The sequence below is a fragment of the Garra rufa genome, chromosome 17 (assembly GCF_049309525.1).
Source record: "Garra rufa chromosome 17, GarRuf1.0, whole genome shotgun sequence".
NCBI lineage: Eukaryota > Metazoa > Chordata > Actinopteri > Cypriniformes > Cyprinidae > Garra > Garra rufa.
Window position 1 is genome coordinate 30,848,114 of NC_133377.1, and position 15,024 is coordinate 30,863,137.

The 15,024-nt window shown below is 35.0% G+C and overlaps 1 protein-coding gene across 1 annotated transcript in view; it reads right to left on the reverse strand.

Moving 5' to 3' along the window:
• Positions 1–15,024, reverse strand: part of LOC141289354 (epiplakin-like) — a 165,527-nt gene that overhangs the window by 147,186 nt on the left and 3,317 nt on the right. Inside the window, exon 3 of the mRNA XM_073821468.1 lies at positions 11,780–12,067. Within this exon, the coding sequence (XP_073677569.1) occupies positions 11,780–12,067 (288 nt within the window). The remainder of the gene's footprint in view (positions 1–11,779; positions 12,068–15,024) is intronic.

The window sequence follows — 15,024 nt, forward strand, 5'->3', positions numbered from 1 at the left end:
TTGCTCGGCGCCGGTCGCCCTCAATCTTCTATCTTTTTCGGGCACTTGTCAGGGGTTTAACTTTTTTAGTCTTCTGTGGAGTTACTGTTGGTGTCAGAGTTGTCCTGGGTCTCTTCAGTGTATTCGCACAATCCATTGCACTGCTTGCGAGTGTAGGCTAATTGCCGACTAGCGGTGGTGGCAGAGTGATCTGAAACGTTTAACATGAACGCGCTTGACGTCACATCCGCAGACAGCGCGCGAAAAATCATACCCGACAGAACATAGGAAAAATAGGATACAGGCTTATAGGTGCACCCACTGTGAGCTGACAAGGTGTCAGTATGCTCATCAGGAGATGTTTGAGTCATAAATGGTCAAATAAAAAGGCTACTGTTACGTTTATTTTGGGGAAAAAGTTGCATATAGCCACTTTAATATGCTAAATGAAAATAATAAAAGCACTGAATGAGCATCAAAAACATTGATGTGTTTCAACAGATTTAGAATGTATTTGCTGTATTTTGAATTCATGTATAATTTTTTTTAATGAATAGAAACAGTAGCTATTCAGTCAGTCAAGTTCAAATGGGTAGGTTTAGTGGTCTTGGTATCTCCCTGTTGTACGGCAGGTTCACTAATTTAAGAAACAGTACTCTGAAGTTGTAAAGAATGTCTGAAGTAAAGAATTCAAGAGCTTTAAGTCTGTATATATAACGATATATATATATATCATAATTTTAAAAAGTTTTAAAAAGAATTGAGTAGAGGTTTTCTTTAAAGATTATAAGATATATTTAAATTTTAATTTAAAGTTTGTTTGAATTTTGAGTTTTTTTATAACATGCAGTAGAAGAATAATAAGGCAGAACAAATGTTTTGGTTAATAAAAACGTTTAAAAATAAATACTTTTCTCCTTACTGTGGAAGTACAGTATAAGAGGACATGTCAGGCATAGGGGGGCCTTGCAAAATTGACCAGAGAAGGAGGGGGTCCCCCGGAGTAAAAAAGGTATGGAACCCCTGCACTAGGTCACTTTGGACAGCAGATATGGCTGTTTAGGGTCACTAGAAGACAGACACTACAAAAAATGTAGCCATTATCAAGTTTCAATGTTATTTTTGAGAACAAGTTGGGAATGGATTAAAAAAAACAAGCCTGCATATCAAAACTGAGAAATGCATTGTGGTTATTAGAGTAAGAAAATAACTGCACCAAAACAGCAATCAAAATACATAAATAAGTTTAAAAAATATATATATGTAAATGTGTATTTTGCCACTTAAAGTGTGGAACAGCATTTAAACCTGTGGAAGTAACTTGTCTTTTGCACATACAGTTGAGGTCAAAAGTTTACACACACCCTGCAGAATCTGCAAAATGTTAATTATTTTACCAAAATAAGAGTGATCATACAAAATGCATGTTATTTTTTATGTAGTACTTCACCTGATTAAGATATTTCACATAAAAGACGTTTACATATAGTCCACAAGATAAAATAATAGTTGAATTTATAAAAATGACCCTGCTCAAAAGATTACATGCAAGGTTTATGTAAACTTTTGACCTCAACTGTACATCAGTGTTAATTAGCAAAGCCGTAACGTTTCTTCTCGATAGTATGCTGCCTTTCCAGAAGAGGGCGGAAAACCTTGTCGGAGATTGATTTGAAGGTAATTGATAACTCACAAGTTACTAAGGCAACATGATGGTGCTGTAAAGAGCATGTTTCGGTGGCCCCAAAGGAAGAAAATTAACGTCATTATTGTTAGTGGATCTAAAGAGACTTCAGACAGGAGTAAAACGCAGGGCGGTGATTTAGAGAGGTTACAAAGTCAGCCGGCACAATTCTGTGACCTCTGCTGTCCTGCAATGAATGTGAAAAGACTGGACCTACATTTTTTTCTCTGCTGCAACATATTTTGCAATAACACTCTTCATCACATGCTTCATTTGCATGCATTGAGTAATGCTACCTTTACTTTAATATATTCTACCAGTCAAAGTTTGGACACACACTAGACACTAGTATTTATGTTCTTCATGATATTAAAATACTTTGCTTAAATGCTTAAAATACATCTCTTTAAATGTTAATTATATATACTACCATTCAAAAATTTGGAATCAGTAATTATATATGACCCTGGACGACAAAACCAGTCATAAGAATACATTTCTTTAAATTGAGATTTTTACATCATCTGAAATCTGATTAGCTTTTCACTCATTTATAGTTTGTTAGGATTGGACAATACTTGGTCGAGATACAACTATTTGAAAATCTGGATTCTGAGGGTGCAAAAAAATCTAAATATTGAGAAAATCCCCTTTAAAGTTGTCCAAATTAAGTTCTTAGCAATGCATATTACTAAAAATAAACTAAGTTTTGAAATATTTACGGTATGAATTTGACAAAATATCTTCATGAAACATGATCTTTACTTAATACTCTAATGATTTTTGGTATATAAGAAAAATCAATAATTTTGACCCATAATGTATTTTTGGCTATTGCTAAAAAATATACTCATGCTATTTAAGACTTGTTTTGTGGTCCAGGGACACAAATAGCATTTATAATGTTACAAAATATTTAGACTTCAAATAAATGTTTTTCTTTTGAAATTTCATTCTAATGGCTGAAAATTAGAAATAAAAATAAGCACATTTTAAAGCATATTAAAATAGAAAACAGTTCTTGTAATATTATTTCACAATATCACTGTTTTTCTGCATTCTTGATTAAATAAGTGCAGTTTTGTGAGCTAAGAGACATCTTTCAAAAACATTTTAACAATTTTCACTGACTTCAAACTTTTGAACAGTATACAAATAAAATATATATTTTTAAATTATATAAAATCTTTCATTTGTGTTCTGTCATAGTTATGACAAATTTATTAGGCTATTAGAAAATTAGTGGGTGTGTCCACATGTTTGTGTTTACTGTAATACCGTAATCCCACTTGCATGATACTACATAATACTTCAAAGAACACTGGCATTTACCATAGTAAAACTGTAGTGTTGTGTTAAAATATAACACCTTCATAAATTTTAATTATATATATACCATTCAAAAATGTGGAATCAGTAATTATATTAATATTTATAATGTTACAAAAAAATATTTTTTCAATAAACACTGTTCTTTTGAACTTTCTATTCATCAAATATAAATGATTTCTATCATTTTATATAAAAAAAAATTAATCACGATTTCTACAAATATATTAAGCAGCACAACTGCTTTCAGCACTGATAATAAGAAGAGATGTTTCCCGAGGACCAAATATTACCATATTATAATGATTTTTGAAAGATTATGACACTGAAGAGTAATGGCTGCTGAAAATTCATAGGAATAGAGCACATTTTAAAGCATATTAAAATAGAAAACAGTTATGATTTCACAATATCACTGTTTTACGGCATTCTTCAAATAAATGTGACCCTGGAGCACAAAATCAGTCTTTAGTAGCACGAGTATATTTGTAGCAATAGCCAAAAATACATTGTACAGGTCAAAATTATACATTTTTCTTTTATGCCAAAAATCATTAGGATATTATAAAGATCATGTCTATTGAAGATATTTTGTAAATTTCCTACCGTAAATACATCAAACTTAAATTTTTGATTTAGACAACTTTAAAGGTGATTTTCTCAACATTTTGATTTTTTGAACCCCAGATGCCAGATCTTCAAAAAGCCTAGCTGTATCTTGGCTAAATATTGTCCTATCCTAACAAATCATATATCAAAGCTTATTTATTTAGCTTTCAGGTGATGTATAAATATCAATTTAAAAAAAGAAAGACCCATATGACTGGTTTTGTGGTCCAGGGTCAGCATGCACAAATGGTAAGCAGAGATTTTTTTAAAAAAAAATTTTTCAAAATTTACAGAAGCCAAACTTTCAAACGGTAGTGTAACAACTACACTACATAAGTATAGTTGCTAAAAAAAATCTCCTATTTGCTATCTAGGCTATCGAAAATGAGTGGGTGTGTCCACACGTTTGTGTTTACCGTAGTATTGAATAAATATCCTATTTGCATGATATTACATAATAGGCTACTTTAAAGAACATTATTTACCACGGTAATGTACACTATCCTGTTGTTGTAGCGGCAGGAAATGTCTATAGCGGAACAAACGCACTACTAACGACTTAAAACCATCTCAGCAGACTGACAGCAAACTCCTACTGTTGTTTTATGTTTCTCTTGCGCTGTAAATTCGACCATTTTTAGAAATCTCAGATTGTCGCAGCGGCGCATATAATCGCGCTCAGAAATATTCTCGTCATCATTGCTCAGCAGATTCAACGATGCGGCAAACACACCAAGCATCCTTTAAACGACTGCTTCATAACGCTACCGACTCTATTTACAGCCTATATACAGCATCCAGCTGTTCACCCTCCCTTCTGATCTGTCAACACGCCAATGTCAGTGTCGCCACCCCGCATGTAACGCTCCGGTGAAACGATGCCAAAACTTACAGCGTCCCGCCTGCGAATAACGCATATTCAAGTGAGGCAGCCCGACTGCAAGATGCAGCGATATGGAGAAATGTACCTGCAGTGGAACTTACCGGGGAGGAATCCAGCAACGAACGCGCCCTAGTTATGAATGTCAAGTGATTATACCGCTGGATGCTCTGGTGCTGTTTGCCCGTAGAGATGACTGTGCAAAATGCTGTGGATGATCACTGCTGGACAGAGGGAAAGGTGATCTGATCTAACTCTGTGTTGCCCCTGTAGTGCTTCAGTTCCACACAATGGTGGAATGTCACTGGGTGTTTTGCACAATGCAACGATAGATTTGATCTATTATGTGGGGGAGAGTTTATTGCCTTCTAGTGAACAAATGCTTCTCTGTTTGATAAACTATACAGTTGTTACCCAAAGTAATGCACCCCCAACTACACCCTCCGGATGTGACTGAAACATTTTGATCAAAAATCAGTAATAAAAACATATCTAACTAATAGATATTGCTTAAAAGACAATAATTAAAATGAAAAAGTTGATATTGACTTATTTGTGCACAAAATGACTTCCTGAAGTTTCTGTCACTGGTAAAGCATCCCACTATGTGCCAAGGTCAAGGTCAAAATGTTGCCCGTATTACGGTGGCCGAGAGAGGTCAACGCGCTGCAAACTTAAGAAAACACATGCAAACAGAAAAAACGACAACAAATTAAGAAAACATCTTCATCAGTTTGACAACACAGGCGCTGCAAATCCTCGCAACGGAAACACAAATACGGAAACGCGCTGCAAATTCTCACAACACAACCAAACTCAGAAACGCGCTGCATATAGCACGGTCCACAACGGAAATGTTTCAGGGGGACTTCAAAAAGTGACGAACCCATCTGGGACCTAATTATTTGTTCAGTGGCTGTTGGTCAGAGCAGAGGTGTTATCGGTGAACTATCACCTTTTAGTGATAGTATAGTATCACTTAAAGGTGATAGTGATATAAATAATCAGGTCCCAGATGAGTTCGTCACTTTTTGAGGTCCCCCTGAAACATTTCCGTTGTGGACCGTGCTATATGCAGCGCGTTTGTTAGTTTGCAGCACCTTTGTGTGTTCGCAGCGTGTTTCTGAGTTTGTTTGCGTTGCGAGGATTTGCAGCGCCTATGTTGTCAAACTGATGAAGATGTTTTCTTAATTTGTTGTCATTTTTTCTGTTTGCATGTGTTTTCTTGTTTGCAGCGCGTTGACCTCTCTCGGCCACCGTACTGTATTGAATGTAAGTTGCTTTTAAAAGCTGTCAAGTGCATAAATGTAAAGCTTAATGTATTTCAATTTTATAATTAACAAATAAAAAAAACTATTTATAAAACATTTATAATTTTTAAAGAAGTCTCTTCTGCTCACCAAGGCTGTATTTGATTCAAAGAACAGCAAAAACACTAAAATTCTGAAATATTTTTACTATTTAAAATAACAGTTTTCTATTAGAATATATTTTAAAATATAATTTATTCCTGTGATCAAAGCTACATTTTCAGGATCATTACGCCAGCCTTCAGTGTCAAATGATTTTTTAGAAATCATATTCTAATATGCTGATTTGATGTTCAAGAAACATTTCTATTATATTATCAATATTTAAAACAGTTAAGTAATTTATTTTGATTGTTTTAGGATTCTTTGATGAATAGATCCGCATTTTTGTCGCAAGATCAGCATTTATCTAAAACAAAAAGCTTTTGTAACATACACTATACCAATCAAAAGCTTGGAGTCAGTATAATAAGGGGGATAAAGACATTTATGATATCAGGAAAGATTTCTATTTCAGATAAATGCTGTTGTTCTGAACTTTCTTTTCACCAAAGAAACTTTAAAAAATTCTGCTCAGCTGTTTTCAACATAATAATAAATGTTTTTAAGCAGCAATTCAAAATATTAGAATGATTTGAATGAAGGATCATGTGGCTGGAGTATTGATGCTAAACATTCAGCTTTTAAATCAAAGGAATACATTTTTATTTTATAATATGTTAAAATAGAAAACAGTTATTTTAAATACTAAAAATATTACTGTTTTTACTGTATTTTGGATCAAATAAATACAGGCTTGGTGAGCAGAAGAGACCTCTTTAAACAAAAACATTAAAAACAATTCAAAATCTTTTGACTGGTAGTGTACATTTATTGCTTTATTATTATATATGTATATAATATATTAAGGGAAAGCGTGTGTGGGATAGTTAACTAGCATTTTCTTACAATGAGCAAGACATTTGTTACAGCATTTATTAATTTCTGTTAACATTAGTTAACTCTTTATTATTCATGTTACTCAGGTTCATAAATAATAACAGGTACAACTTTTATATTTAATAAAGTATTAGTAAATGATTAAATAAAGTCTAACTTAAATTAATAAATGCTTTGGAAGTATTTTTCAGTGTTAGATTAGTTTGTAGTTTGCATGTTACAGAGTAAAAAGTAATCAATAATGACAGCTGTTCTTGTTCCATCATCAATATTAATGATTTTAATTATATATTTGTGGCTTTTAAACATATGATTGTATGTATTTATTGACATGGACCTATGAGTCTGAAATAAAGTTAAGTTTAATATTAATTTAAAAAAAATGGTTGTTTAGGCCTGAAACAAATTTAATCTTTTTGGAATTTATGGGTTCTTAAATGTTAATGCCATATTACATTAAAAGACCAAATATTTGTTGATTAAACAATATGTCTCTGTAATCTGTAATCAAATCCTGAATCCTCTCTTCAAATACATGTATATGCATCATTAAAAGGCACTGAATATACAGTGGCTACCACAGTTGTCGCATTTTGCAAGCAAATGTAGTTAACATGGCTGAGGCCTGACAGCATCTTACATAACAGAAGCTTTTATACCGCTCAATGGCTGGTAAGAAAAAGGGATAGTTGTTGCCATTGGCATGGGCCGGTTGAGGGAGGGGCTGCTATTTAACACAGCACCAGTCTCAGTGCCAGCTTCAGCCTATTGTGCACAGTGCCCACAAAACATTAACCCTCTAGTGCACTTCATTAGAGGTACAGCTGGGTATTTTATGATGTTTGAAGCTGTTGGGTGGTCTAAATGAACTACTAAACTTGTACATGTCTTCATTAAGAAGATGCTTCAATCTGAACTAATAAAACTTACTTCAGTGCTCTTTCTTGTGTCTTTTAGTCCAAGTCTATTAGCACTGAAGCCCACCTATATGTGTACTCTAAAACTGATTTGTGTGAAAAGTTTATGAATTTTGAGCCCTATTAGAACTTATCTCTATATAACAAGAGGAGACATTCAGATATATGGACCAGTCTACAGAATGGGTGCAAACTGCTGTCCCACAACCAAAAAACACATTTAAAAAGCATTTAAGTTAATAAATCTTAGATGTTTACTAAGATCCTTTTTTCCGTCCAGTAAGCTTAATATATATAAAATAATATAATTTATTAGGTACTCGCAATTGGAAGATGGCTATCCCGAACCCTAACTCCTAAATTTCAACTTATGAAAATGATATTGAAAAAATTGTATCATTTTATTCAGTTATTGTTTATAAAAGTATCCTTTAGATTTCGTAAAAAAAAAAAGTCAAGTTCCTACATTCATGGTCAGGAAATATTTATGTGTCACTTTCTCTATGGTGAGTAGATAGGTCCCATCAGTTTGAGGTAAATGTGTTCAAAAGTATGAAAAATCTGTGTGTAACTTTAAAGAATGTCACTACCTGTTTTATAATTAAACACACTTTTCCACAAAATTTAGTTTTTATATGTGTACAGTCGTGGCCAAAAGTTTTGAGAATTACATAAATATTGGAAATTGGAAAAGTTGCTGCTTAAGTTTTTATAATAGCAATTTGCATATACTCCAGAATGTTATGAAGAGTGATCAGATGAATTGCATAGTCCTTCTTTGCCATGAAAATTAACATAATCCCGAAAAAAACTTTCTACTGCATTTTATTGCTGTCATTAAAGGACCTGCTGAGATCATTTCAGTAATCGTCTTGTTAACTCAGGTGAGAATGTTGACGAGGACAAGGCTGGAGATCATTATGTCAGGCTGATTGGGTTAGAATGGCAGACTTGACATGTTAAAAGGAGGGTGATGCTTGAAATCATTGTTCTTCCATTGTTAACCATGGTGACCTGCAAAGAAACGCGTGCAGCCATCATTGCGTTGCATAAAAATGGCTTCACAGGCAAGGATATTGTGGCTACTAAGATTGCACCTAAATCTACAATTTATAGGATCATCAAGAACTTCAAGGAAAGAGGTTCAATTCTTGTTAAGAAGGCTTCAGGGCGTCTAAGAAAGTCCAGCAAGCGCCAGGATTGTCTCCTAAAGAGGATTCAGCTGCGGGATCGGAGTGCCACCAGTGCAGAGCTTGCTCAGGAATGGCAGCAGGCAGGTGTGAGCGCATCTGCACGCACAGTGAGGCCAAGACTTTTGGAAGATGGCCTGGTGTCAAGAAGGGCAGCAAAGAAGCCACTTCTCTCCAAAAAAGAAAAAAAAAATGGGACAAATTGATCTTCTGCAAAAAGTATGGCGAATGGACTGCTGAGGACTGGGGCAAAGTCATATTCTCCGATGAAGCCTCTTTCCGACTGTTTGGGGCATCTGGAAAAAGGCTTGTCCGGAGAAGAAAAGGTGAGCGCTACCATCAGTCCTGTGTCATGCCAACAGTAAAGCATCCTGAGACCATTCATGTGTGGGGTTGCTTCTCATCCAAGGGAGTGGGCTCACTCACAATTTTGCCCAAAAACACAGCCATGAATAAAGAATGGTACTAAAACACCCTCCAACAGCAACTTCTTCCAACAATCCAACAACAGTTTGGTGAAGAACAACGCATTTTCCAGCACGATGGAGCACCGTGCCATAATGCAAAAGTGATAACCAAGCGGCTCGGGGACCAAAACATTGACATTTTAGGTTCATGGCCTGGAAACTCCCCAGATCTTAAAACTTGTGGTCAATCCTCAAGAGGAGGGTGGACAAACAAAAACCCACTAATTCTGACAAACTCCAAGAAGTGATTATGAAAGAATGGGTTGCTATCAGTCAGGATTTGGCCCAGAGGTTGATTGAGAGCATGCCCAGTCGGATTGCAGAGGTCCTGAAAAAGGGCTGCAAATACTGACTCTTTGCATAAATGTCATGTAATTGTCGATAAAAGCCTTTGAAATGTATGAAGTGCTTGTAATTACATTTCAGTACATCACAGAAACAACTGAAACAAAGATCTAAAAGCAGTTTAGCAGCAAACTTTGTGAAAACTAATATTTGTGTCATTCTCAAAACTTTTGGCCACGACTGTACAACTGTTCAGAACTGTGCTAGCTAACCATGTGCTGATTAGTATCTTTGAGCTAGGTTCAAAAGTATCTAAAATTGTCACTATCGAAACAGTCAGGGGTAAAACATTTAGTGGCGTTTCGGTAGTGATGCTTTTGTTTTTTGTTTTTGTGTTATCCCATAAAATTGTCACTAACGAAACAGTCATGACTGAAACATGTCATCATTGTTTCGGTATGATAAAAGGGAACACACAATACTTTATTGGGAGGAATTACAGCTGGGTATTTTATAATGTTTGAAGCTGTTGGGTGGTCTAAATGAACTACTAAACTTAATATTTTTTACATTTAGAAGATGCCTTTATCCAAACTAATAAAACTTACTTCAGTGTTCTTTTTTATTGTGTCTTTTAGTCCAAGTCTATTAGCACTGAAGCCCACCTATGTGTGTACTCTAAAACAAAAACTTGATGAATTTTGAACCCTATTAGAACTTATTTCTATATAACAAGAGGAAAACATTTGATATATATAGGCTATTCTACAGAATTGGTGCAAACTGCTGTCTCACAACCAAAAAATAATTTAAAAAGCATTTAAGTTTTAAAATCTTAGATGTTTACTAAGATCCTTTTATTATCTATTGAAACCCACAGTATTATTTAAAATATCAGTAAAGCTTAATATATATAAAATTAGCATTTATTGGGTACTCGCAATTGGTAGGTGGCTGTCCCGAACCCTAACCCCTATATATCAACTTATAAAAATGATATTGAAATAATTGTATAATTTTATTCAGTTATTGTTTTTAAAAGTATCTTTTAGATTTTTAAAAAAAGTGAATTTCCAAAAATTATAAATTATGAAACGTTTTTAAAGAATGTCACTACCAGAAACCTTTTTTTTATAATTAAATAAGTTATTCAATAAGATTAAATTTTTATATGTGTACAACTGTTCAGAACTGTGCTAGCTAACCATGTGCTGATTCACGATTTTGAGTTCAAAAACATCTAAAATAGTCACTACTGTAACAGTCACGACTGAAACATGTTTCAGTAGTGACAAAATGAAACACATAATTCTTTATTTGGGGGAAATAAACAAAATAGTACAGTTATGCAAATTTTTAGTATTTTACTGTTTTTTTTTAGTTTTAGTATGCGAGTTAAAATTCTGTAATATGATGTGGTTGCTACCAAAACATTACTGTCACTACTGAAAATGTGCTGTCACAAATTAATCATGGGATGTTTTATCAAAAATAAAGTATACTGAATTATCGACTAAGATGTTATGACAGTGTTTGGTTCAATGTATATTCAAACTAATTACTCCTTAAGTTTAAAATCAGTATGATCGACTTTGGAATGATCAAAAATTTCTAAATACAATCAATTTTATAAATCACACTTTACCTCTGAAAACTTTTTAATAAAATAGAAAAAAAAAATATATTTACAAGGAAGATGTAAGCAAAAATTTAATAGGTCAATATAAGCCGTCTTATTAAATTATATATTACTGTGTTTCGGTAGTGACAAATTTGGGGAGAGGAAAAATATTCCAAAACTTTCTGAAAATACAGTATGAGAATTAACTGCACAATTACTAGAAATGTTTACCTTGGATATTATATAATTTCTGCAAAAAGACACTTTTTTTTCCAAGACATTTCCAACTCTGACTTTGAACCAATTATGTAGAATGACCCATATATAACAAACTCCTCTACATATTGGATGGCCTGAGACTGAGTACATTTCCAGCAAATTAGCATTTTTGAGTGAACTATTCCTTAAAAAAAAACACTGTTTAGAAGAGAAGAATGGAATTTTTTTTGCTTTGACATCATGGAGACAAATGAAAATGTAAAAACTAAAGCTGCTGTTACATTCCCTCCGAAACACATCATGTACAGCCCCAAAAAGAATCTGGAAATATAATTCATTGTCATTCTTACCTGTTCAGCAGATGCTGAAGTCACAGTACCAGGTGCGATGGTGACTTTCAGGTGTCGCTTGTTTCTCTTCCTCACTGTTGTAGAGGGCTTCTCTTCTTTCTCTTCCTCCTTCTTCTCTTCCTTTCCCTCCTTCTTTTCTACCATGTCCTCTCTCTTTTCCCCATGTTTCTCCTTGTCTTTCTTCTTCTGTTTCTCTTGAGACAGAGGGGCTGCCAGTTTGATCACCCCAAGGATCCCCTCATTTAGCAAAGCCGTTGAGACACTCCTGTCCTTCGGCTTCTTCTTCCGCTGAAAAAACAGTGAAATTAGCGTATTCATTTGAACCCTGTAATAAAACTACCTTGCAAAATGTATGCAGGTTTAAATAATTTCAGCTGAATTCAAGACGATTCTGAAAAGGCCACAAAAGGGTTATCAGTGAGTTTAGAGACTGTTCGGCTATTTCTGACGCCCACTGCCTGGATCCCACAAAGGAGTCTTTATTCGACAGCTTGTGAGTGTGATTGAATCTGTCAGGTGCACAATTAGGAGGCCATTTCTATCAGACAAATAAGTTTTTAAATAGAAAGCAGGTATAAGAACATTATTCATGCTGGTTTTTGTTTCAAGGCCTGAATTTGAGCTTTTTAATTACCTAATAGCCATTACCAAATGAGATTGTAGTGTTTTTACATACAACTTAAATCCAGAAGTGATCAGACATCCATCCTTACTAAGAACATCTACAAACATCAAGTTGAGTAGAGCATTGAAGGAATATTTCATTTCATTTCATTTCGGATTTTGAGAAATCACTTGCTCACCAGTGGATCCAGTGAATGGGTGCCATCAGAAAAAGAGTCCAAATAGCTAATAAAAACATCGCAATAATCCACACGACTCATGCCCATCAATTAACGTATTGTGAAGTGAAAAAGAAAAACTCCTCTACAATCTTCACTATTTTTGAGTGAACTATTCCTTTAAATAAACACTTTACCATTTAAAGACGAAAGAAGGAGAACGGAAATGTGTTTGCCTTGACATCATAGAGTTAAATGCAAAAACTAAAGGCATTTGGCATTATGAGGCAGTTTTTCTTCCTCCAGACCACACCATGTACAGCCCCAAAATGTATTTGGAAACTTAATTCATAACTGAATGTCAAAGAAAAAAAAAAATCAAACCAAGTAACATCAATTTATGCATCATACAAATTATGCAAGTTTTCTAAGAACTAACTTCAAAATTCACTTTTTAAATCTATTTTAATAAAATCCATACTTTTTAAAACATTTCAATTGTTCTTTTTGGTGTCACTGCAAGGTACTGCATTTCAGAGTCAACACAAAAATGCAAGACACTGTATTTAAACTTTAATCTGGGTTATTGTAGAACCCATAATAAATAATTACAGCCATCATCAATTTGACCATCTGCTCTGTAAATTGCACAAACAAATCTAATTCTTAAACTCTATCTGCCGTTTCTCTTAGGCTGTGAGATAATGTCGTTTGATTCTGTTTTTCTCTCTGTCCACTTGGAGGACAGGGAAGGAAACAGCCTTTTGTTGTCCTATAACAGTGTGCAGAGACAAAGTGTCTCCATTCATGCAGACAGAGCTATCACAGGCCATCTCTGTCCGGCAGTCTATCAAACCAGCATGAACACAACAAGCCTGCACTGACAACTACCCCATAGGCTTAATAATCCATGCCTTATAAAGCACTTATTTGTGTTCATCATTTAATAATTATAAGCAATGGTGCATGTAAATAGTTGTTTTACTGTGTGCCTTCATATCCTGAAGATGTTTTTACCTGCATATAAAATCATTTATCTGCATATTTAAGTATAGCAATGTACCACAATTGATTACAGCAAAGTATTTTTCCACAAAATAAAACTGTGGCTGTGGAGGCCATTTAAATACAGTGAACTCATTGTCATGTTCAAGAAACCAGTCTGAGATGATTCGCGCTTTATGACATGGCGCATTATCCTGCTTGAAGTAGCCATCAGAAGATGGGTACACTGTGGTCATAAAGGGATGGACATGGTCAGCAACAATACTCAGGTAGGCTGTGGCATTGACACGATGCTCAATTGGTACTAATGGGCCCAAAGTGTGCCAAGAAAATATCCCCCACACCATTTCACCACCACCACCAGCCTGAACCGTGGATACAAGGCAGGATGGATCCATGCTTTCATGTTGTTGACGCCAAATTCTGACCCTACCATCCGAATGTCGCAGCAGAAATCGAGACTCATTAGACCAGGCAACGTTTTTCCAATCTTCTATTGTCCAATTTTGGTGAGCCTGTGCGAATTGTAGCCTCAGTTTCCTGTTCTTAGCTGACAGGAGTGGCGCCCGGTGTGGTCTTCTGCTGCTGTAGCCCATCCGCCTCAAGGTTTGATGTTTTGTGCGTTCAGAGATGCTCTTCTGCATACCTCGGTTGTAACGAGTGGTTATTTGAGTTACTGTTGCCTTTCTATCAGCTCGAACCAGTCTGGCCATTCTCCTCTGACCTCTGGCATCAACAAGGCATTTGCGCCCACAGAACTGCCGCTCACTGGATATTTTCTCTTTTTCGTACCATTCTCTGTAAGCCCTAGAGATGGTTGTCGGTGAAAATCCCAGTAGATCAGCAGTTTCTGAAATACTCAGACCAGTCCGTCTGGCACCAACAACCATGCCACATTCAAAGTCACTTAAATCACTTTTCTTCCCCATTCTGATGCTCGGTTTGAACTGCAGCAGATCGTCTTGACCATGTCTACATGCCTAAATGCATTGAGTTGCTGCCATTTGATTGGCTGATTAGAAATTTGTGTTAATGAGCAGTTGGACAGGTGTACCTAATAAAGTGGCCGGTAAGTGTAGTTTCATCAAATGGCTTGTTTTGCAATACTGGCCTCTAGAGGCAGCTAGGTTAAAAGTACATATTCAGAATGGCATACTAGCATGCTAATACAGTTTTTCCAGTTTGTAGAAAACTGTTCTGTTTTTTAATGTGCTTAAAATAAGCTTCTTATGCTCACCAAGGCTGCATTAACTGATTAAAAATACTGTAAAACAGTAATTTTGTGAAATATTATGACAATTTAAAATAACTTTTTTCTATTTTACTATATTTTAAAATGTAGTTTATTCCTGTCATTACTACAGTCGTGAGTCCTTTAGAACAGTGTTTCCCAAACTTTTTTTCTGGGGACCCACATTTTAAAGTCGATAAATCCTTGTGACCCAATAAACATTAGGC